Source organism: Malaya genurostris, chromosome 1 (genome assembly GCF_030247185.1).
Source record: "Malaya genurostris strain Urasoe2022 chromosome 1, Malgen_1.1, whole genome shotgun sequence".
Classification (NCBI taxonomy): Eukaryota; Metazoa; Arthropoda; class Insecta; order Diptera; family Culicidae; genus Malaya; species Malaya genurostris.
In genome coordinates this window covers 148,313,977-148,338,982 of record NC_080570.1, presented here as the reverse complement: position 1 = coordinate 148,338,982, position 25,006 = coordinate 148,313,977, and the positions used below count along the sequence as shown (strand labels likewise).

General features: G+C 36.7%; 2 protein-coding genes across 5 annotated transcripts in view; one reads left to right on the top strand and one right to left on the bottom strand.

Annotated features, from left to right (window-relative positions):
* Positions 1–2,339: 2,339 nt before the first annotated feature.
* LOC131426156 (paired box protein Pax-6-like) lies at positions 2,340–14,407 on the bottom strand. 2 transcript variants are annotated; one of them, XM_058588625.1, is made up of 7 exons: positions 14,330–14,407; positions 4,791–4,810; positions 4,528–4,693; positions 4,283–4,463; positions 4,060–4,219; positions 3,680–4,002; positions 2,340–3,620 (listed from the first exon to the last, which is right to left on the bottom strand). In XM_058588625.1, the coding sequence occupies exons 1-7, from the start codon at positions 14,347–14,349 to the stop codon at positions 2,877–2,879; spliced, it is 1,614 nt and encodes a 537-aa protein (XP_058444608.1). In that variant the 5' UTR covers positions 14,350–14,407; the 3' UTR covers positions 2,340–2,876. The 2 variants fall into 2 exon arrangements, with proteins under 2 accessions (XP_058444608.1, XP_058444609.1); XM_058588626.1 differs by lacking the exon at positions 4,791–4,810 and having other exon boundaries at positions 14,330–14,349.
* An 8,855-nt stretch (positions 14,408–23,262) lies between these two features.
* The window catches only part of LOC131426155 (plexin-A2), a 90,693-nt gene continuing 88,949 nt past the window's right edge, over positions 23,263–25,006 (top strand). The window contains exons 1-2 of one of the 3 annotated variants that reach the window (XM_058588623.1): positions 23,263–23,502; positions 24,030–24,561. The gene's annotated coding sequence lies outside the window, so the exon portion shown is untranslated. The remainder of the gene's footprint in view (positions 23,503–24,029; positions 24,562–25,006) is intronic. The other 2 variants (XM_058588622.1, XM_058588624.1) reach the window with 2 other exon arrangements.

Below are 25,006 nucleotides of genomic sequence, written 5' to 3'. Positions count from 1 at the left end.
CACACATAGCATTCATATGATCCATACAATAAAAATTATTGTTGAAAACATATGCATTATATATGTGTCCAATTATTTATCATGGGAATTTCACATACATATCATTTGAAAACCATGCATCCTCTATTTGAATAATATGTATGTTTCATGTGAACTTCATTTACCTATCATAGGAAAATCACATGGAGTTTACCTGAAATTGGTATAGCTTTTATTTAATTTTCAAGCAACTTTTATGTGTTGTTATAATAATTATCAAATCTATTGTCCCACGACAAAAGGGCCTAAATGCAAGTAACAGTTTCTCTTCGTTTATTTTCTCTTTCACGAATTATCGGATTGATTTTATATTTGATGCAGACTTCTTCACATTATTTTCAGGTCTATTTAACAAGCAATACTGTCATCAGAAACTTGATCGTTATCTGCACACGGTTGATCTGCGTTTTCGATTTCTGGTGCATTCAGTACTCTTAATATTTTATGTTTCTGAAAATAAATAAATGAAATAGGTTGTGAAGGTTGACAGAAATATGGCTTCAAAAATATGTATTAAACAAATCGTCATACTTCCATGCAGTTTCCGTCGGTTCTAAATAAGTTTGTAGATGTTCGACTGTGATTGTAAGCAACTTAAATACTCCAATTCCGCACTCTGAAAAATTTAAAGCTAAATGATAGTACTATTATTTATGATCAGTAGGATGTATTTACGTTCAAACACTTCCAGTAAACTTTTCGGGAATCCTAAATCCGCGAGCAACGTATCTACCAACGTCTCGTTACTTGACGCCATTTTGAAATTCTTATTTTTCACAGTTTACTATCACATAATATTCATGTGTTTCTTCACATAAGGTGTATGTGCTATACACTTAAGAACTATCGGGTTTCCGATTGAAATTTATATATAAACACATAAATGTCATATGATGCATATAAATATAATGTGAAAGGTAGTTTTTAATAAGTATATGCTTTTTCACATAGAATTAAAGTGTCGTTTGGGCTCAGTGTAGACAATTACGAAGAGGAGAATATCACAAAGCCTAAACTATCTGCCAATCAAGAATCCAAATCCTCAGAATTTCACCCGACTAAACAACCCGTGGACAACTTGACAGCCCCCATACATCGAGAATATAAGTAAAAGTTTTGGTTCTCTGGTTCCACGATGGCGTCGTAAATAGAATAACATTTGGAAATAACGTATCTGTTTTTCGACAATCTGCGGTTTAAATTTTTAAATTTAAATAAGTAAAATAAACTTTGCTAGCATTTCTTGACATTAATACAATAATTATGATGATAAGTTACTATGGTTTAGTATAAGTATAATTTTTCTCTTTTCATCAATAGAAGGTTTAAAAGTAGTTCATCACATTTCAATGAACAATGAACGTGAAGTAATTTATTCTACTGAATCTTGAAGAACAATACTACTAATTCGCAAACCAAGATTAAACCTATGGTTCCATTATCTTTATTCGAGTCGTTAGAACATCATCCAATGATAACAAATACTCCTACAAATGGCTACTAATTCCTTGCGTTTTCATTTATACGACTAAATACGTTAAGGACTCTTTAGTCACACACCACATTTCAAAAAACACTTCATTTCTAACTCTATCAATTGCTATTAATAGTTATCTTTTTGGACCAAAGAGAAGACGTTGGGCAAAGTGAATTAAAAGATAGAAAGATTACAGAATACGCATGTTTGGAGATTTATGACGTGTGTTATTGATGAGTTTGTTGCTATGCAGCGATGTTAGAAAAATTCGCAATATTTTGATATCATTCGGGAGTCACAGTGACCGTAAATGACGTAATGAAGTAATGATTTCTCTTGTAATCTTTTTGTTTCGTAATTCATTGCACCCGTATTGTTTAGGTACACTAGCGCCGTCCTGAATTCAGTGGAACACATATGAACCAGACTCATTTTTGTCAGGTTGTGTATGGGTTGCGACTAACAATCTCCAGGGGGTAAACAAGGTTAAAACAAACCCATCGCACGGCATCACATTCAACATATCATTTCAATTGTATGGGTGCACAGTGCTGCTATTTTGGCGCGAATGAATTTGACATTTCGCTCTCCTACTTCTATGTACTAGATTCGATGCGGACTCGTCTGAGGGCGCCGTGCTCGCAAAAAAAGATGTTGTCAATGATTTGTTCGGGAAATGTGAGAGGTGGATATCTTGTTAATATGATGTCCTTGGTTAAAAGAAACAACGAAAGAAATTTCTGAGATCGATTGGACTGAGTATTGCTGTCATCATTCAGACCCGCATACAGAATGCCGTAACCTTCACTAATAATGGTAGTAATAGAGCAATAATGTGCATTTTTTTATTGTACATTTCAGTTTCAAGTTTACTGGAACCAGTAATATTGTTCTAAGAAGATTTGCAATTACGACTCACCGTACACTAGAGGTCAATTTTTAAAATATTTAATTTGTCTAACACATTTTATCTTGTTGTTTCACAGCATTTAATAGAATGTAATGAGACGCAAAAATAATACCTTTTGTTTTTGTTTCGATATATATAGATATATGTATAAGTACGGACAACCATCACTATTAGCAAAAAACTGATCACGATTCTGTTGCATTCTTACATATGTAGCTTTGTGTCATCGGTTTCAACATTTAATTCACGTTTCAATAGTAAAGTGATAAAGAGAGGTTCGGAGCGCACCACAAATACTGCAACGGTTTTTTTCTTGTATGGCAATCATTATTATCATCAGCATTATCATCATTATCATCATCGTCATCATCATCATCATAATTAGCATAATCATCGTCAACAACACTCAGAGAAGAGGTCCTCGAAGGCAAGACCTCACGGTGCTTACCACTAACTTTTGTTCCAGTCCAGCGTCGATTGGAAGCTCAGAACTCCGGTAGACGGAATATTGTACAGCTGATTCTTCAGGTACATCCCATTGTACGACTGATGAGGATGATGATGATGATGGTGGTGGTGATCGGCAGCGGCTGCTGCGGCCGCCGAGTACGCCGCCGAATGGTGCATGTTAGCTGCGGCCGCTACCGCCACGGACGAAGCCGAATAGGCAAAGTGGTTGTACAAGGACTTATCGTCCGAGGTAGGTACGTGAGAGAAACCGCCATTGTTGGACAGGGCTACGGCATCCATCATGTTCGGTTCGTGGTGCACTCCCGATGATCCCGAGGCACTTCCAGAACCGCCAGCTGCACCACCACCACCACCACCGCCACCACCGCTAGAGGTTCCCTGAGTTGACGATCCACCGGGAGGAAACAGCTTGAAAGACATTGGCGAATGATTCTGAGAATGGTGAGAAGGCGGCGATTTCAGCGGATCAAGATTCTGGAAAGCGCTCGGTTCCAACGGATACGTTTTGCTGAGATAATTACTGTTGGAGTCTTCGACGCACATGTTCGAATCGTACACGTGAGATACCAGTGGCGAAGTCAGGTTCATGCAAGACGAAATAGTGGATGGTTGTTGTGGGGCAGCCGCCGATACGGATACGGCAACGTTGGATCCTTCGGATACCGCTTGCGAACGTTGCTTTTCCTCGCGGCGCCACTTGGCACGGCGATTGGAGAACCAAACCTAAAAGCAGAACGGAATGAATGCTATGCAATGCAGGTTCCTAAATTACCGATACAAACCTGAATCCGTGCCTCAGGTAGATTGGTTTTGGAAGACAACCGTTCCCTCGAGAATACGTCCGGATAGTGCGTCCGTTCGAACTCTTTTTCAAGGTATTCAATCTGGTCTACGGTGAAAGAAGTTCTGTTCCGTTGTAGCTTTCGCTTGAGACTGAGCCGTTCCGAATCACTGTCGAAGTTGACGGTTTGTGGAATTGATGGAGGTTTCACGTTGCTACTGCTACTGCTGCTCGTTCCCAGCGGTACCGGGGAGTCCAGATTGGTGAAACAATGCTTCCCGAATGTGCTCTTGCCATCATGCTCATTGGTCGGTTTGATGTCGGCTAAGGGAACACAAATTATTAGCGATCTCCGGAAAATGATTCCTCAGATATACCAACCATTATCTCCGTATTTGTAATGAATAAAAGGCGAATTCTCACTGATCGGTTTGGCGGACAAGTAGCTCGATTCTTCGGCGGATGATTCTTGTGCGTGTGGTTTCTTGCTGAACTCCTTCTGGGCGGCTAGATTCCGAAGAACACGGTTGATGGAAGAAACCTACAGACGAAACATTTCTTTGAAAACGAAGCTTCCAACACTGCATCACCGTAGCAAACTCACGCTGGGAATGTTCTCCGGTGTACAAATTCTTTCGTTCAACAGTTTGTCTCGAATTTCCCAGGCAAAAATGTTCGGACAGTTTTGTTTGAACATCGAAATCTTGTGAACAACTTCCGGGGTGGCTACGCGAGGCTTGGAACCTCCGATGGCCCGTGGTCGAATGCTACCGGTTTCGTAGTACCTGTCGGCAAAATACACAAACCCTACAGCAACTGTCCCAGTGCCCAGGAAGATCGCGAACTTACCTGCCCAGAATCTTGCTGACACATCCGTTGGAAACCTGTAAAATGCGGGATATGTCGCATGGTCGTGCTCCAGCGTGTGCAAGCTCAACGATTCGCTGCCGGGTGGAATCGGGTAGCGGTCGGCCACCCACGAATATACCACCCAGCTGGTTGACCCCGCTGTGGCCTGTAGGATTTCGGAACAAGACAGAATCGATTAATTTTTGTAATAGCCACCAGATGCAGTATGCAGACACAAAAAGAAACAGTCCAATAAATGTTACCTTCGTTTTTGTAATCCATACTAAATCCAGATTCGGAGCGAATATGCAATATGAAGCGAAAGAATACCAAAAGAAAAATACGAATCTGTCAGAACAAGCAGAATTCAACTGTACTGTTTTCAAACCAAACCAACTAAAGAATGAACAAAGTGTGCTCGTCCTGCAAGCGCTTCCGGTTGCAGAATCCATTATCATCACCATCAACCTTAGCATCACCGGAGTTAACAAAAGTCAGACCGATACTTACGGTGGCAGGGCTTCCGGCTATTGTCGGAACAATCGGCACCGAAATGGCACGCTCGCACATTTTCGCTTTGGATGCTGCGGAAAATTTAAGGGGAAACATTTGATGGAAAACAGTCAGAATGTGTGTTTCACGCGAGGGTGTGCGGTCTGTCATCAACAGATGATTTTCCCCCTTTTTTTTCGGCCGCATTGTGTATTCATTGACAACGGGCTCCGTCCTTCGTCTCGGCATGAATCATTCCGCAGTGGAGATTTGGAGGCGATAAGACAGTAATCTGTGAACATCTTTCATTGCTTTGGTTGGGAATTCATCTGTTATGCATTGGTAATAAGAACCTTATCAGTCGCTTGTCGGATTTTTTGACGCAAGATTTGATGTGTATGAATATGCAGTATCCAGTAGAATAACAGTTTGTTTGTTTATCTAGTATGATTTTGGTAGAAGATTTAGAAAAAATAGACAACAGTCAAATTTGAGACAGTTGAGGTTCGCAGAAATACTATTTTTTTTAACTATTTGGTAACCGAACACTTGGATGTGTTGTTATCGGCAATTGTTTTGTCGGAATTCGGTATAAAAACTTAAGAAGACCTCATTCTTCCAGATTTACCAAAAGCTTAAATTTTTGCCTTCGTTAAATCCAAATGAGGGGATATTTGGTCTGATAGCGAATATATGAAAGTTTAATAATCCAAAGCGCCTCTTTTTGTCTATTTTTGGTAAACAAAATGGTCAAGATTTGCGCTGTCAAGTGCTCGGTAACCGTCTGGGCGAAATGTTAAATTACGGCAAACCACGGTAATTCCTTCATTGCAATGTATTGTACAGTGTTGCTCAATGGAACTTGACACATTTTGTTCTCCGGCTACACTGGAACCAAACAAGGGAGGAAGAAACCGAACACGGCATCGGGAAGTAGAATAATGAAGGTTCTGGTAGTTTTCCATCATGGAGCACCGGAGTGTTGCTCTTCGCATCTTTTCTTTATAACTCGTTTTTGAAGAAGCAGTCGTATCATAAGTTTAGAAAACACTGTTCGAAAACGAGTTATAAAGAAAAGATGCGACGAGCGATACTCCAGTGCTCGGAAAATAACTTGACGAAAATAAATCTTCATTCTTCTACTTTCCGATGCCGTGTTCAGTTTCTTCCTCTCCTGGTTGGTTCCAGTGTAACCGGAGAACATAATGTGTCAGGTTTCATTGCGCAACTCTGTATGAGTTAATCGAAACCGATGGTGTTATATTGTTTGATAGGTAAAAGCTATCACGAATAAACTTGGATTTATCGGATCAACGGTAATTAATTGTGATAATTAACTTTGTTTCAATACTTAAGGAAATAATGGAGTAAGGACTGGAAGATTTGACGTACATCCAAATTTCCGTATCACAAAACGAATGCGAAATAGTTTGAAGTGACATTGAGTGACAAGTATCTAGTCGAATGCAGGTAAAAGTTAGTAATAATTTCCATATAACCTTTCAATCGCAGCTCATAAAGCTAAATCAGATTGTCAGTTCGATTCATGCACAATAAAGAAAAATTCCACGTAAACATTTCATAAGGTCACATGAACCAGTGCGAGTTTCTCTTTGATTACTTTCTTTTCTGTTCTTAACTTTTTAGTTTTCACGTTTACTTACAAAATATTCGTATGAAATGAAAGCCAATATTTCCATTTTGCAAATAGTACTAGATATGTAACGAACATTTGTATAATAACGCAAATATAATCGAAAGAGAATGTAAACAAAGAGAATTTGTCTATTGCTTTTAGGCCCTCTTGAAACGTTCACGTCGAAATATTCGCTCAAACTTTCTTTTTATGATGTTCGAAACGCCGTTTTATTTCATATGGGCTGATCTATCCTAGATCTACGACTGAAATATGTCAAGCGCAATGCTGAGATCTAGTTCTATTTTTCGAGCACAAATTTGAATCAGATTTAAACGAATTTGTTTCAAATTAATAGAAATGTGAAACACGAAAAGAACACTGTTCTTGTGTGAGTGTGTGTAACGAAATCTGACAGACGAAATGTCAAAGCGTCGAATGACATTCCAAAAATTGTCAATATAAGCTGTAAATGTTTTGCACTGAATTATACAGTTTCATTTAGAAGAACATTAGTTCACTATCATCCACAAATTCTTCTAGAAGTACGTAACAAAAATTCATATCGATTTCGAAATCATTAATTTGTTTGTTTGTTTCTGATTTGAAACATCACAGTGAGCCGACACAACACAAATACATTCACAGAAAAATATAGAACAGGTTTTAAATCATTGCGTTGAGATCATCAAGCTCGTGTTTTATTTTAAACAGTTTTAAATTATACGACAGTCTGTCATTTCAGAACAGATATCCATCATAGCGTTCACGCTTAGAAAAAGTTACTCAGAGTTTGAGTACTAGTTACTCATTTTCAAATGATACATGGAAACGTCAAAATTGAGTAGTTATCATGAATGATATTGAGTAACTCCTACTCTAAATTTGAGTTTAACTCAAGAACTCGTTTTTTTGTTACTATTCGCAAGATCAGTCTAAAACTTGTAATAACCATTTGTAGCAACAGGTTGTAGTTTTTGTTAGTGAGATCGCGTATTTCGAGGGTGAGTCGCTCAATTTGGTATGATTGGTGCCTGAGCATAATTTAATTTGCGATTGACACACTACTCCAAGCGACCACCACTTGATATAGTATTGAGTTCAATTACTTAATATTTTGATACAATACACTCAGAAAAAGACAATTTTTCTGAAAATTTGGTATATGTGATATAAAATTTCACTCAAAATTTGAGTGATAGTTACTCTATTTTTGGTACATGTACTATTTAAGTATTACTCACTAAATTAGTAGATTTTACCCAAATATCATTTCAATGGAAGAACTCTAATTTGAGTAACTTCGGAGTAACCCTAAATTAGAGTTGTTCCACTTTTTCTGTAGATGAGTGAGATCTTACTCATTTTTGAGTAACTATTTTTAAGCGTGTTGCGAAAAGCCTTAGGGCATGTTCAGGAGTGTTCCAGTTTTAGATGCATAACTTATGTCAGTTTTGAAGTTTCAATCTGGAAATTATAACTGGCAGCCCCGGCAGAGTTTTAATCTTGTTTGATAAAAAAACGAAAAATAGAATGGCAGCGTATACCAGTTTTAAATTTGACACTAGAACTGTTAGAATAAATAAAACTAAAACGTAATCAAAATGACAGAACCTTCTAATCGCAATTCATGAAACTCGATATGATCAAAAATTGACTAAACAATAATTGGCTAACAATCGGTTTATTAAAAAACTAAATCACATCAGTTCAATTCATGCACAATAAAGAAAAAATATTCTCTCAAGTTTCCTTTTAGCGATTTGCGGATTGCCGGGCCTTTCGTTTGATTCAAGTTTTCTATAGCCTACTAAGACTGTGAACAATTTTGCGAATGATTTGAATTTTCGGTCAAAATCTGATGCCGTTTTTCATTGAAAAACACTGGTGGCGTGGATTGCTCTGGTTTTGCACTTTCGAGCAGAAATGCAACATTCTGACGGTGTTTCATTGAGTTTTCTGCTCGAAAGTGCAAAATCAGAGCAATCCACGCCACCAGTGTTTTTCAATGAAAAACGCCATGAGAGTCGAGTAGATATTCAATCTGTTGTCCAAAATAATCCTGCATGAGAGAGAGAGCGAACTTTGCGAAAAACTCACTTCGTTGGACAATATTTTAAAAACTTTTTATTTGGGGTATTTTCTTTGACAGATAGTTTGAAAAGAATCTACTCGGAAGTACTTCCTACTCGAGATCACAAATTTGCTCTTTTAGCAAGATTGTAGAAACAGTGTCGGAAAATAACTATCGAACTGTCAAAAACAACTAAGCTCTCGAGCCACAATGGTCCGGGTTCACAATTTAGGGGGACAAAAAATTTACATTAGACTTTAGAGCTGCAATTAGCTTCAAGTCAAATGACCAGTGCCGAGGGAGCCTTCTTTTAATAAAGACGGTATTAGGGTGGCTCTTGTCATTAGAGAGATCCGAAAATTATTTCCCGAACGTGTTGAGATAGAGGATTGATTTCTTCGGCAAAATTAAAGAAGAATTTATATCAAATAGCTTTGCTGAAGACACCGTTGTGGTATCTCTAGTAGTTTTAGTAGTAAAGCTATTTTAATCTAGAGACTTGAATGTTCCTGAGACAATCAGTCTTTTTGCTCTAGCATTTTTATTTTTCCCTACTCGTGGTTGGTGCCTTTGAATATTTTTAGAGCTCATTAAAACTTTTTTTTTCGTTATTGATGCATTCAGATAACGCTTTTTGATCTAAAGTTGTTGGCCAAACCAGCTCAAAATCAAGTCATTTTGAAATATCTGTTATATCTAAAGATGAGTCAAATAAAAAAAATCATTTTTCGTGATTTTCTTATCAAATGCTTTCAACGATGTTTCTGAAAAAATGGTGTAAGATATATTTTTTTAATTTTTCAAACTGTGTTCAAACATTGAGTTTCTTTCATGGAAAAATGCAACCAGTTTTGGTCAAATGGCTGTAGTCGAAAAATGACAAGTCCAAAATATTGAAAACATTATTAATTGAGCACTACACTGAAAAAAAATCGATTCTAAAAATTTAAATTCAATTTACAAGAAAACACCTTTTTTGATTCGGATAAAGTTTGGTCCCAAGATAGGTAATTATGTTTCCCACTAGCATCATAAGTAGTTAAATTAAAATAGCTCTACTACTAAGACCACTAACGATACCACAACGGCGTCTTCAGCAAAGTTATTTGATATAAGTTGTTCTTTAACTTTGCCTAAGAAATCAAACCTCTACCTTAACACGTTCGGAAAATAAATTTCGGATCCCCCTAATGGTAAAAGCCTTTCTAATACCGTCTATATGTGAAGAAGGCTTCTTTTGTCTTGAAGACATCGCAGCTCTAAAGTAAATGGTGTCCCAAAAACAATTTCGAATTTAAAAATGCAATAATAAAAGAAACGGTTTATTATAGTTTGTTTTTATTTTTGAACGACTGAAAGAGTTTGCTTTTTTGTCTAATGTTAAAATTTATATTCCTTCCCAATGCTGTTTCATTCTAAATAAGCTGATTTTTTTTATATCTCTTTTCTATTTTACTTAAATTCATCAGATAGGTTTAAGTGGGGCTCTTCTAATGAAAATTGATATGTTTTTCTTCACGAAAAAACATAAAGGTTCTTCAAAAGTTTCGCTAATTGAAATGCTGAACAGTTGGTAAAAATCTCGTGTGATTGCTTTAATGAGAGAAATTATAAAACAAGGATGAGGTGGGTACTTTATTTTGACTAACAGTGTAACCCGCTACGCAACTAGATTCTTAAAAATTAGCTCAAATCAGTGACTAATTTGTCCCTTGAGCGTTTATTAGAATAATTTTACCAGAATAATATTTTATAACCAGTCAATTGTAGAACTGAATGGTGTTAAAATATTATTTTGGTTAAATCTATGGTTAACAAAATGGAATTACATTTGTCAACACTAATAAAAAAATATATCATTCGTTCTATTTTTCTAAATGTGTAATTAAATATTTTTCTTGATAAGTTGAATCTATTGTTTCTACAGTTAAACAGAAAATTGTGTAACATTGAAGCCAGAGTGACAGTAGTTGTGCTTTTGGATGACACATTTTTGACAGTTTCATAACAGTACACAATCTGTCAAATGAAATATAAAGTTAACGAAACAGTCAAAATTCCGGATTAAATGTTTTGAATTGTTGCCATTTTTACGGATGAGATAACGTCACACTGGTTTTAGGCACTCTACGTTGAACAAAGTAGCCTTAGGTTTACAGCGTCTAATGTCGTTTTCGCTAGCGAAAATTGAAACTGACCCAGGGTAATTTCATCAAACAAACATTTTTCTCGACTTTTGTGTTGGATTCGCATTTGGCAACGGGGGTGTGAGCAAACCCGATATAAGAATCAGGTTCGAAACTGACTCGACTTTCAGTTCAATGACGTCGAAACTAGCTATAAACAAACGGATTGACAGAAGTTAGGGTGGACACACCAAAAAAATTTGAATTTTACAGATGACTTAATCCCTCTTACAATGTAACTCGTAACGACCTAATTTGTCAAAAGTTTAATTTGTAATGGCTTAATGTTAGCACAGATAACAGATATACAGGCTCACATATGAACTGTGTGTAAAATTTGCTCAATCAGCATGGCGAACACTTGCAGATGTCACCACGATCGACACGAGGTGCCACCACTATTTGGATGCCGCTTTCACATGAGACACAACTTTGGGTGCAACATTCACTTCTCGCTAGATTTTTGTTTTGCTGTTGGTTAAAATGACAAGTTTATTTTTGTTTTATTCCGATCGAATTCTCGTGTGATTTATGCGACATGGAAATAAAATTGTCTTTAACACTTAGGGAAATCGTGTGATAAGTGTTAAAATTGTTGTAGTTGGAATATTTCTACAACAGGCAGGAGGATTTTGTTATCGTTTCGGAACGTAGTGGAACGTTTTGAAAGATCGCGGCGAATAGTCGAGTAGGTGGCAATAGTGTTTCCAACGTATAGCAAATTTGAAATTTACACAGGATTTTGATAAATTTTGTTCGAGCCTGTATATCTGTTATCTGTGATGTTAGATTATCTTGAATTTTACTGGTTTCGACTGTAACTTGCATTCTGCTAGCAGATGCGACTGTATGAATTTAAATGCACCTTTTACCAGTTAAGCAGATGCATGCTTCTGTGGCTCAGTCGATTGACAGACGTACTTGCGATTGCAATGATTCTCGGTTCAGGTCGCGGCGGTTGGTTTTCAGTATTCTATTTTTTTTTATTTAATGAATTGCATGTAATGGGGTTTCAGACACAATGTTCTGCCACGTTAATTAGCGTGAACTGTGCCGCTCCATTTATGTGCATCAAATAAGATGTTTAAAATCAAAAAAATCACAGGGTTTTCTTTAAGTGTGTAGGTTAGGATTTAAACCATGCAAAAACGACATAAGTTAAAGCAAAAATGCAAAAAAAAACATCTTCAGAGACGTAAATTTAAACGATTTTTTCTAAACGTGTTCTAAAGTTATGTAACTCTATAACTTTCAAGTGGCCCAAGCAAAAATACACTGAGAGATAAATTATATCCTCACAACAGTACATTTACGTTTGCTCAGCTATTTCGATTATCAAATCAACTTAAGGCTGAAAGCGGCTATTTTAGTTTTAATCGGCGGTTATGGAAAAGGTACAATAGAGAATACGCTCTAAGCAAAAATTAGTTTACTATTGAGAATTTTTCTGGTCTCATTAGGATTAGGAAAATGTTCAAGCACATCAGATCTGCCTTAAGTATGATTCAGAAGATCCGCCTCCTTCCGTCACCAGAACGTCAGCGTCCGTCAACATTAGTTTAAAGTACGATTCAGACGGTCGGTCACAGTCAACCTACATCACCGTCACTGCCAAAATTAGTTATATGCATTCTTATGGAGACATTTACATATAACATCACCGTCACGGAACATCTTGATGGACGGAACGTTTGAATGTTCCGATAAATGAAGTATTATGCATGATTCAGACTGTCCGTTTCCTTCCATCACCGTTTCCGGAACGTCAGCTTCCGTCAGAATAAGTTTAATACTTTCTGTACCGGAACGTTAACACGTTCCGTCTGTCAAGACGTTCCGTGATGGTGACGTTATGTGTGAATGTCTCCATAGGAATGCACGCAACTAATTTTGAAGGTGACGGTGACGGAGGTTGATTATGACGGAAGGTGACCGTCTGAATCGTACTTTAAGCTAATTTTAACGGAGGCTGACTTTCCGGTGACGGTGACGGACCGTCTAAATCGTCCTTAAGAATGCATTCAACTCATTCTGATGGTGACGGTGATGAAAGTTGACTGTGACGGACCGTCTGAATCGTACATTCACAAATTTCGTAAGGCATTCCATATAGAACATAGTTCATCAAAGAGAAATGGTTAAAATAAGAAAAATTCCGTGACACTTAATCAATATTTTTTCGACAATGTAGTGACAATAACAAAAGCTGGTTTAATTCAATCATCAAATATTTGTTTGAATCAACCAATATTTGTTTGAAACACTTACACTGCGGGTTCAAATTACTATACATTGAGTTGACACAACTATTATTTTGGTTTGATAAACAACTAATCGTTTTGATGTTTTAGATAATCGAGAGATTCATGCGTTTCGCACACATCCTTCGGTTGATGGATGGAACAAATACCTATTATTCTAATTCCTCACTTAATTATTATGAAACACATTTTACTCAAATTTTGTTCAACTGGACCCAACACAGTACCAAACGATGGCGTAACGTTTTTTTCTTCAATCTGGTCTAACAATAACTGCCACTATTAAAGTTCAGCAAAACATTTTCGATACACGGCGAATACTTTGCCGTTTGAGCCTCGCAATGTGAATCACTTCTCGGAAGTCACCCTCATGAAAATGCATGTGTCCCAGCGAAACATTTCTTCGTAATTAACACAAAAGACTCATCCTCGGGATTCGGGAAGCGCAGGTATCATCCCTCCCCCCCGTAATCACGGTAAGTGCTAGCCGATTGCTTTCATCGATGCTAAAGGAATTCACTATAAAAGCAGTAGATGAGAGGCGCATGTGCGCGATTTGAATTCTATTACCAGATATATTGTCTGTTGCGATGTCTTCCAGTTGAACAGCAAACTACAAGTTTTGAATCGTTTTTTCTCTACGACAATCTTTCGGACATCACTAACCTGACGCTGCTAAACCGCAAAACCGAAAGAATTTACCTTACAATTCGTGTAATTCGATATCCTCCTTGTCCAACGTTCCATCGCTTGTGGGTAGGAAGGAGTGCTGTCCTAGAGCAAATGATGGCGGTTTGACCGATTCTGACTTAAATTAAAGCACGTTTCCGAAGGAATTCCACCAATTTTTTCAAATCTACAATCCTAGAATCTATATCCAGCTTCCAGTCCCACCAAAAAGCCCGAACGTTGGACAAACGAGGAATGAACTTTGTTCGCTATCGTTCCCTGCCAGGTCGAATTATCGAACGCAAATCGGACGTGAAAATCAGTCATGCGGAAAGTGACTGTATCTTGCGTTTTTCTGCCGATTCTGGCCCAGTTCGGTGGCAAACTGCACCGTACTGGGTTTCCGGGTCCGGTCCGCCGGGCGGACAGACTGAATCGAGCGCCGAAAAACGGTCCGTTAGCGGTTCTACGCACTGTTGTTTACCTTGCGTGTATCAGGGCCATTAATCGTAAGTTTCACCACAATTTCACTACTGCCTGAAATGAGCAGGGTAAGGTCGGGTGTTGGGTTCTTTCTTCGCTAGAAACTCGAGTTTGCGAAGTGTCGATGAAAGCACGTGTGTGAGAGAGGGAGAGACAAAATTTATGGTATCCAAGGATGCTGTGGAGGCCCGATTGTGGATGAGAGAAAGAGTCGACCTGATTGAAACGCTAAAATTACGGCTAACTAAGCACGGACATGAACCACCAAAGGTGGGCTTTACTCGTTCGGTATGCATTCGAATTTTGAACGTACAGTTATGGTACAGAAATGAATTTGATTGCTGTTTTAAAATGCAATTGCAGGAGTAATGATCCATATAAATGATTGATTCGTCAATACATTCTTTTAAAAGATTTAAATGTTAATTCCATGTGACAATATTTAGCACAGATGACGTGACTGCATCCTAAACCCGATCGATCAGTTTGCTCCATTTTACTACAATTGAAATAAACATGATATTTGAATCGAATAGTCTTACTAGTTGATTACTTGCTCAAACGCTTCAAATGAGTCCCGATTCAATATTTTTCCTTTTATGGTGATTTTTATGGTATCTTTTTGGCAACACTGTTTTTGACAGATCACGCACGAATCTTGTGTCTTGTGTCATTGTCAAACTTGTTCAGTTTGGTCTATAATTGAATCATGGATCGACTTAGGTTGTTCGCAACGCTGTTTTATTACGCATGGGTTGATCTATTTTAGATCTACGATTAAACCTTGTCAATCACAACGCTGAGATCTAGTTCTATTTTTCGAGCACAAATTTGAAACAGATTTAAAACTGCTCGACGAATTTGTTTCAAATTATTGAAAATTTGAAACACGAATAGAACACTGTTTTAAATTTCTTACGTTAGTGTGAGTAGCGAGATTTGACAGGCGAAATGTCAAAGCGTCGAACGACATATCAGAAATTGTCAATATATGCAGGAAATGTTTTGCACTGAATAATACAGTATCATCGACGACACGACCTGCCACTCGTCTATTAAAACTGTATCAAAAATTTAACTACCCCTCAGTAACTCGTAATGTCAAAATTAAATCGTTCGAAAAATATATGTAACTGGCCACCAAGACTAAACAACTGTTGTTTTCGAATAACAGTTATCTTCACCGTGGCTACCGGTTTCGGTAATGAAAACAAAAAAATTTCGTATAAATTTGTAGTATACAATTTGTGAGAAAAAAACACGGTTTTATCTGTATGTCAACTAATAAAATGAGAACATTGTGAAAAATCTATCTGCTCAAAATTTTTCATGTTATATGGAATTCTTATAATACATACATTCACCATGAGCCAGTATTTCGATCGAATCAGAAATCAGAGTGAATATATGTATTAAAAAAATTCCATATTGCATGAAAAATAATTGACAGATCGTTATTGTATGTCTGATAATCATCTTCCGTTTATTAAAGAACCGTTCCTGAAAATTTATTGTGAAGGAGTTTGTGTCCATATCTCAATTACTGCACATATTTGTATGTTTTATCATGAACAATTTTGTATGAAACATTTATAATATCAAAGTAATAAGAGTATTTTAACTCAATATCTTAATTTATATCATTAATCATCATCCAATATTATTTAAATGTGATATCATGTTTCCAAGGAAAAAGATTTCGTATTTCAGTTTCATAAGAAAAATCGGTATTTTGAGAATATCCATTTCGAACTGATATGCGGAAATTCTTGTAAAGTAACAATCAGTATTTAATTTTTCCATCTTTTCAATTGATTCTACAAAGCTTATTTTGCGAAAAGAAATTACACAAACCACATAATTTGGATTACTTCAAAATCCGAGATTTCATCTGAAGCTGTCTAGAAAGTTTGAAAAAAAATTATACGTTTGAATAATGTTGATGTTTGAAGCTTTTACATACGGGTAATTGAAGTACCAGATTCTGTTTTTTTTCTTTTAGAAATGTACAACAAACGATATGCGAATACACCATACAATAGACCTCTTTTCGTATCCAATCGATGGAAGGCTCGTCACCGAATATCACTGACGCAATAGTCACAAAAGGGAACGAAACTACTAATTTGTTGAGTTATCCGACTGGATGACGATCCCTACCGAATTTGAATCATCTTCCGCAATAGAGGAAACAGTCGGTGGAATTCGAATGAAAATTTAAAAATTCTTCTCGTTAAGTTGTTTATGTTTATTTGAACTTTTGAAGAACCTTGGTAACAAGCTCGTAGCAACCAGAGCAGTGTTGCCCCAGAAGATTATTTTTATCATTACCAGGGGGTTGCTCGATTTATGGTAACTGAAGGTGAATTGTTAATGGACACTTTAAATACAGATTTTTCTTCGGAGTGTCTGGTCGTGTCGTCGGTATCATTGAAGAGCACTGTAACTCACTATCATCGAGAAATTTTCTTTAGAAGTTCGTGACAAAACTTTATATCGTTTTCGAAATCATTTATTTTGTTTGTTTGTTTCGGATTTGAAACATCACAGTGAGTTGACATAACACCAATACATTAACAGACAAATGTAGAACAAATTTTAAATCTTCGCATTGAGAACATCAAGCTCGAGTTTTATTTTTGACAGTTTTAAATTATACGACAGCCTGTCATTTTAGAACAAATATTCATCACAGCGTGGCGAATAGCCTTACAACGTCTAACAGTTGGTGGATGGGCGCTGGCAAAGTTGGAGGAAGATCCGCTTTTAAACTTCAGAATTCTGGAACAAAATTCAAGACAAGAGTTCTGGATTCGGATTCTGGATTTCATTTTAGGTTTTTCGCAACGCGGTGATGGCAGACTGTCGTATAATTTAAAACTGTCAAAAATAAAACCACAGATAACAGATATACAGGCTCGAACAAAATTTATCAAAATCCTGTGTAAATTTCAAATTTGCTATACGTTGGAAACACTATTGCCACCTACTCGACTATTCGCCGCGATCTTTCAAAACGTTCCACTACGTTCCGAAACGATAACAAAAACCTCCTGCCTGTTGTAGAAATATTCCAACTACAACAATTTTAACACTTATCACACGATTTCCCTAAGTGTTAAAGACAATTTTATTTCCATGTCGCATAAATCACACGAGAATTCGATCGGAATAAAACAAAAATAAACTTGTCATTTTAACCAACAGCAAAACAAAAATCTAGCGAGAAGTGAATGTTGCACCCAAAGTTGTGTCTCATGTGAAAGCGGCATCCAAATAGTGGTGGCACCTCGTGTCGATCGTGGTGACATCTGCAAGTGTTCGCCATGCTGATTGAGCAAATTTTACACACAGTTCATATGTGAGCCTGTATATCTGTTATCTGTGATAAAACTTGAGCTTGATGATCTCAACACGAAGATTTAAAATCTGTTTCATATATTTCTGTAAATGTATTTCTATTCACTTGATGTTTCAAAATGATTTCGAAAACGATCTGAATTTTTGACAGGAACTTCTGGAATTTCGGGATCATAGTGAGCTAGAATTCTTCTAAATGAAACTGCTTTATTTGGTGTAAAACATTTAGAGCTTATATTGATAATTTCTTAAATGTCATCCGACGCTTTGACATCTCGTCTGTCACATTTCATTACAGACCCTCACGCAAAAAATGTAAAACAGGGTTCTATTCATGTTTCAAATATTCATTATTCTAAAATAATTTCGTAGAGCAGTTTTAAATCTGTTTCAAACTTGTGCTCGAAAAGTAGAAAAAATAGCGTTGCTTGAAATAAAACAGCGTTGCGAACAACCTTAGAATAGATATCCATCACAGTGTTGCCAATAACCTCACAGCGTAAATTGTTTTGAAAAAAATTTTCATCAAATTGAAACTTTTCCGAAACCGTTAAATGAATCCGTATAAAATTCAGACATTACAATGCATTGATTTTGAATCTTGGTTTTGGAAAATTGAGTGCATATTTTTTCTATATTTTAATGTTTCTCATATTTTCATTTTGTAGTTTCGTAGTCTAAAGTTGAATCAAAATGAAATTTAATGGCAGGGTATGATACCATGAGACCTTTCAGTTGAACCAGACCCTGTCAGCTTGGAGCGAAATAAATTTTCAGTTCAGCAACGCCATCGCACGGCATCACATTCAACAGATCATGTCAAATATATGGATGCGCAGTGCTGCTATTCTTTCGCGCACGAATTTGACATTTATCTCCCCTACTTCTATATACGAGGTTTGATGCGGACTCGTCTGAGGGCACCATACTCGCAGAAAAGGATGTTGCCAAGGATTTGTTCGAAAAATATGAGAGCTGGATATCTTGTTACTATGATGTCTTTGGTTAAACCTAAGATTGTGAAAATCGGTAACGCTATCTCCGAGAAAAGTACATTGTACATTTTTTCCATTCTTTTTTTGTTTGAAGAATATCACCCTGTACTTATAGAACCGGAAATTTTATCCGGATAGAAATCAATAGCTGCCTATGGGACCACAAGACATTTCATTTGAATCTAAGCGATTTAAGAAAATCGTTAAAGCCATCTCTGAGAAAATCAAATGAAATTATTCGTAAGATTACTGAATAGATCACAAAATTTAATTGCGTAATCAACAAGCAATTCTTTAATTGGAGAGATCAGGTCTTTTTTTTAAATCAATTAAATTTACAGCTTATATAAAAGATTTTGAAGATAAACTTAAAGATTATAATAAAAATTAATATTTTGTTTTTACATGTTTTCAAATCAAATTTGCAGAGCATGAGTTCGATCAATTCGCGTAGTTACAATTTTTAAAGGCTTTTACGAAAAATTTTCTAACGTAAAATTTATTTTCATGCACAAATTAGGAACAGATTTAAAACTGCTCGACGAATTTGTTTCAAATTAATGAAAATTTTAAACACGAATAGAACACTGCTTTAAATTTCTTCCATGAGTGTGTGTCACGAAAAATAAAACTTGAGCTTGATGATCTCAACACGAAGATTTAAAATCTGTTCTATATATTTCTGTAAATGTATTTGTGTTGTGTCTATTAACTTGATGTTTCAAATCAGAAACATACAAGCAAAATAAATGATTTCGAAAACGATCTGAATTTTTGACAGGACCTTCTAGAATTTCGGGATCATAGTGAGCTAGAGTTCTTCCAAATGAAACTGCTTTATTTGGTGCAAAACATTTAAAGCTTATATTGGTAGTTTCTTTGGGCGCTTTCTAGCTTATGAAATTTGTAATTTCTATGGACGTAACATTTTAAGGGTAAATTTTTTGACGTACAATTTTCGGTTGTAAAAATTCGGCTCGGAAATCAAATTTTCTGTCGTAAAATTGTCAGGCTGAATTTTTCTGTCGTGAAAATTTCTGTTGTAAAACATTCTCACGTAAAAATTTCGGTTGTGATGTACTCTGAGGTAAAATTTTTGAAATATTTGGCTATAAAAATGTTACGTCAAATTTTCTGACGTAAAAATTACTGACGTGAAATTTCTTGATTTGAAAGGTTTTTAAGTAAAATTTTCTAACGTAAAAATTATGGTTGTTAAATATTCCGACGTCACATTTTCTGACGTGAAAATTTCGGACGCAAGTCAATCTGTGGTAAATTTTTCTGACGTAAAAATCTCGGACGTAACAATTTAAGGTAAAATGTTTTTAGTTTTGGTTGTGAAAATTCAGTTATGAAATTTTCGGAAGTCAAATATCCTATCGTAAAATTACTGGCTTAAATTTTACTGAAGCAAAAATTTCTTATGCAAAATTTTCAGTTGTAAAACTCTTATAAAAATGTCTGACATCAAATTTTCTGCGGTAAAAATTACGTCAAAATTTCGGATATAATATTTTCTGAAGTAAAATTTTCTGATGCAAAAATTTCGAACGTTATGTTGGTTTCGGTTGTCAAAAATCAGTTATAAACCTTTCTGAAGTCAAATTTTCTATCATAAAATTACTGACTTGAACTTTTCCGACTTGAAGATTTCAGACGTAAAAATTACGGTTGTAAAATTTGGTGAAGTAAAAATTTCGGATATAATATTTTCTTACGGAAAATTTTCGGATATAATATTTTCTTAAGGAAAATTTTCGGATATAATATTTTCTTAAGGAAAATTTTCGGACGTGACAATGGCGGACGTAATATTTTCCGAAGTAAATTTTCTGGCGCAAAATTCCGGTTGTAAAAGTATGACTATAAAATTTTCTGAAAATAAATTTCTTGTAGTAGAAGTACTGACCTATATTTTTCCGACATGAAAATTCCGGACGTTAGTATATCTGTTGTAAAATTTTGTGACGTGAAAATTCCGAACGTAATGTTTTTTGAGGTAAAATTTTCTGACTCAAATTTTTCGGACAATGTCTTTACAATTTGATTATAAAAATGTCTGACATCAAATTTTCTGTTGTAAAAATAACCGATGTTAAATCGTAATCGTGAAATTTTCTGACGTAAAATTTTCGGAAATATTTAATTCGGACGTAAACATTTCTTTTGTAAAATTTTCTGACGTGCTAATTTCGAACGTAATATTTTCTGAGGTAAAATTTGCTGACGTCTAAATTTCGGACGTTAAAGTTTCTGACGCAGGAAAATATTGATACTGATTCCAGTTTCAGAATCCAAGACAAGAAATCAGATCCAGAAATGCAAATTCGATTTACATTCTACAATCGAATATTTTTTTGTTGAACTTTTTAATTGAATGTTTGAATTTTTTGCTTCTGGGTTCGGGTTTAAGTTCCGTTTCTGGACTAACTTTTTTTCCAATTTTCATTTCTGCAGTTTCACTCGGCCGTGTTGTTTTCCAATCTGTATTTCTCGTTAGGTACCGATATAAACTTGAAACAAGTTCAAGTCACTTTATATCTTAACAAAACTAAAGACACATTGATTTTAAAGCTTAGTGAGTTGAAAATTAGTTTTACCTTATAATTTTCTATTGAGATTTATTAATATCTAGTTTCGGTTCTGGGGACTCGAGATTTTGAGAGAGGTCGACCAGAAAATTTTTCGATGAGTCAAGACAAAATGTAAAAGCCCATAAAACGAAATCATTCTTTAGTTCAGCAACGCCATCGCACGGCATCACATCAAACATATCATGTCAATTATATGAGTGCACAGTGCTGCTATTTTGGCGCGCATGAATTTGACATTTCTCTCACCTATTTCTATATACGAGAATCGATGCGTACTCGCCTGAGGGCGCCATAGTCGTAAAAAAGGATATTGCCAATGATTTGTTTAGAAGATGTGAGATCTGATTATCTTGTTATTATGCGCAACGATTCTTTTATTGAAATAGTGAGTGACAAAAAAATGGTTTAATATTGTAGCTTGAAACTACGGAACACCAAGTTGTAATGATCATCAGGTTTCAGCAATTGATAACCAATCAAAGTCTTAGTGATCGCATATTGTTGTCCACTCTAATTCAAAGGTCAAAAAAAGAACCGACAAAACTGGAAATAACTGAACATATTTTTACGAAATGAATTTGAGTTCTGAAACAAAGAGATATAAAATCTTGAAATCGAAGTTCTTTCAAAGATGTTTTGTTATCCATTCTTCTAGTAAATAGAATAATGGTACCAAAACTGAGAGTAGTTCCAGTATTCGATCGTGTTTGAAAATAGGAAATTTTTTCTTTAGGACCGTGTAATTTTGGTACAGTATCTTCAATTTCCTCCAAATTAATGCAACAACAAAACGAATTCAGCATAGAGAAAAAAAGGAGAAATAGTCATTTTTTTAGTAGTCCGAATAATGAAACATTTATACATCAATAAATTAGTAAACATAGACAAATCAAATCCGACTTTGCAACAGTGAGAAGCACAAATTCGGAACACGTGTTTCTATCTGTCGCTGAAAATATTGAAAAAAGATGTTTACCGTTTACTAAGAATGAAATTCTTGTTTCGTACCATGAAAAGAAGAAGAATTTTACAGGACAAAATATCGAAATTTAAGTTTTTCGTTTTGAACGTTGTTCGAATTTTGTTATTCTGCCACAGAAGCTCAAAATAAGTTCAAAAAATGAAAATATTATATGTGCACGGATAGTCGCACGAAACAAAAACAGTAAAAGTTATTCGTTTATTTGGAATCTTTTTTTATCAGCATGAAAATCTTTGAGTTAACTTTATTAATTTATTGACACATTGCTATTAGCAGCCCTTACACGTGGCAATATTATTGTCAATCCAAAGTATTGTCAATACCGTCAATCCAATTGACTTGGTAACTTGAGTCCGCATTTTTCGAAATAATTAAGCGTTTGAAGTTTCAAATATTGCAACTGAACATTGAAACATTGAGAGAAGAGTCCATTGTACATATTTGACAGTTTCCTCTCTGGAGAAAAAGTATTGTCGGATTGATGAGCAGTTTTGATTTTTTGACAATATTTTCGTCAATCCAATGAAGTTTCCATTACACGATCAAAAGTATTGTCAATACTCCTTGTATTGACAATAATATTGTCTCGTGTAAGGGCTGCTATTTACTCATATATCACTCTTATCAAATGTTCCGAAAACAATTGCGAACGGGCTAACGCTTTCTTGAACATTTACTCACGCGTGTGTGTCAAATGTAATGCTCCAGTCTCATCAACCACATGTTCTGTCAAATCGAAAGCAAAACTTATACACCCGTGATTCATGTTCCATCTCATTTCATCATTCTTGCAATTCGCAAACTGTACATTCCAATCGGAAGAATATCACCCGTCTCGTTTCCACTATGCTAGCGGTGGTTCTGTACGCACAGTCAGCCATATTGGTCGTCCGTGAAATATGAATCGAAGCAACCGTGCACATTTCACGACCGCAACCGAGAGAGAAGCGTTAGCGGCGAGCCGTTCGATCTCCGCTGTGTTGCCGTTCATACTTCACTCACTAGCGTTCAGTCGAGTCGAGTCGCGTAGCGCAGTCAGTAGTGTTGGGTTCGCGTACGCCGTCGCCGTCCGTGTGTGTAGTGAAGCAGCAGTAGCAGTGTGTAAAGAAGTGATGAAATCGACAGAACGACAGACCTCCGCAGAAGGATGATCAGATGCATACCATTTGCAGCAGCCATCAACCATGTTCACACCCGTAGGCTAGTGTTTTTAATCGTGTAACCAGAAGCGTAATCGCAGGTAAAAAGTGTAATTTTCACACGGTGGTATGCGTTGGCTGGCTTGGAGTCCGGATTGGTGCGGGAACGAAGAAAACAACGGCCCCAAAAGCAACAGATTACGACGGGGGTTAAGGGCTGCTGCTGCTGCTGTTGGCTGAAAAAACGGGAAGGATTGTGAGAGGGTATGTGAGAGACAGAGAGTGTGAATGAGCGAGAGGGTGCGAAGCAGGGCAGGGCTCTTGAATGAGTTGTGGTCCAGGCGAGTAGGCGAGAGCGAGAGCTGATGATAGGGATATCTGCTTCGTTCGGAGTAAGAGCGCCATTGGGCACGGATATTTAGGAGTATGCGCGTGAAAGGGACAGTGGGATGCCGAGTGTGATGTTGAATGAGAGAGATGGGATGCGAGAATAGTTTGCGAGAGAAGAAAGAATCTGTGTTGGGCGTTTTGCGTTTGGAGAAGCTTTTTTCTTGTCTTGTCGGGCAGAAGTTACAGAAAATTTGGTCCTGATGTAAAAATTGATGTAAAATTCGCGTTTTGCAACTAGGAAACCCCGCTGGTAGTGAAGTGTAACGAAAGATCATCGCCAGACTACAGTGAAGTGCAGTTGAGTGATCAGTTTTCGGGAGTGTCCGATTTTAGTGAATGGTACAAGTCCTGGAAAGGTGGACCGAAAAGTTTCAAGCTAAAGCCAGACCCTGTGGATATTGGCTGAGTTTAGTGGCTGTGTGTGGGATCGGCGATTGCAAAATGTTGCCCTCTTGGAGGGAGTCTGGCTTGACCAGACGTTGTACACTAGTTTTGGTGTAGTTATTTTTTTTCGTGTGAAAGTATCCGAGAGTCGAGGGGCGAGTTCCTTACCAAGGAACCGAGAAAGGAGAAAAAACCAACAAAGTGCAAAAGTTTTACCAAGGGGCACCCACTGCGGTGAAGTTATTGCAAAAAAAGTGAAGTGCAGAGGCAAAAACGAAGCAAAAATTGATTGATACATTCGGCCGATGATGCGCTGCTGTTGTGCCGGAAATATTGCTGCTGTTGGCCCCGCTAATTCGTCCAATTCGCATACTAGACTCGATAAGGTAATTGGCTTGGGTTTCGCGCAAACAGACTCCCCCATTCCCCCCTTCGTATCATCCCCCAGTCCGTTCGACGATGATCTTCAATTGGGTGGAAATAGCGGAATGTTCGCCTCCATCAGTTCCCATTTTTTTTCCTATTTGGACTTTCTTCTTTCTCTCTCGCTACCCACCGATTGTCCGAATCGACCCGATACCCCGCTTCTGGCGGAAAAGGCAGCATGAACTCAATCGTGCGGAGCGCAGTAGCAAAGTAATAGCAGGAAAAAAAACTACCACTACGACTGCTGCAGCAACAACAAACAACAACAACAACAAAACAGCAACCAACACAAAACAAAACGAGAAAGAAACAGAAAAACTGGATTACCTTCAGAAAATGCGATTTGCGCAAGCAAAACGCGTATATCACTTTGCTTTTTTCGCTCCGGTTGGCGATTTAGAGTTA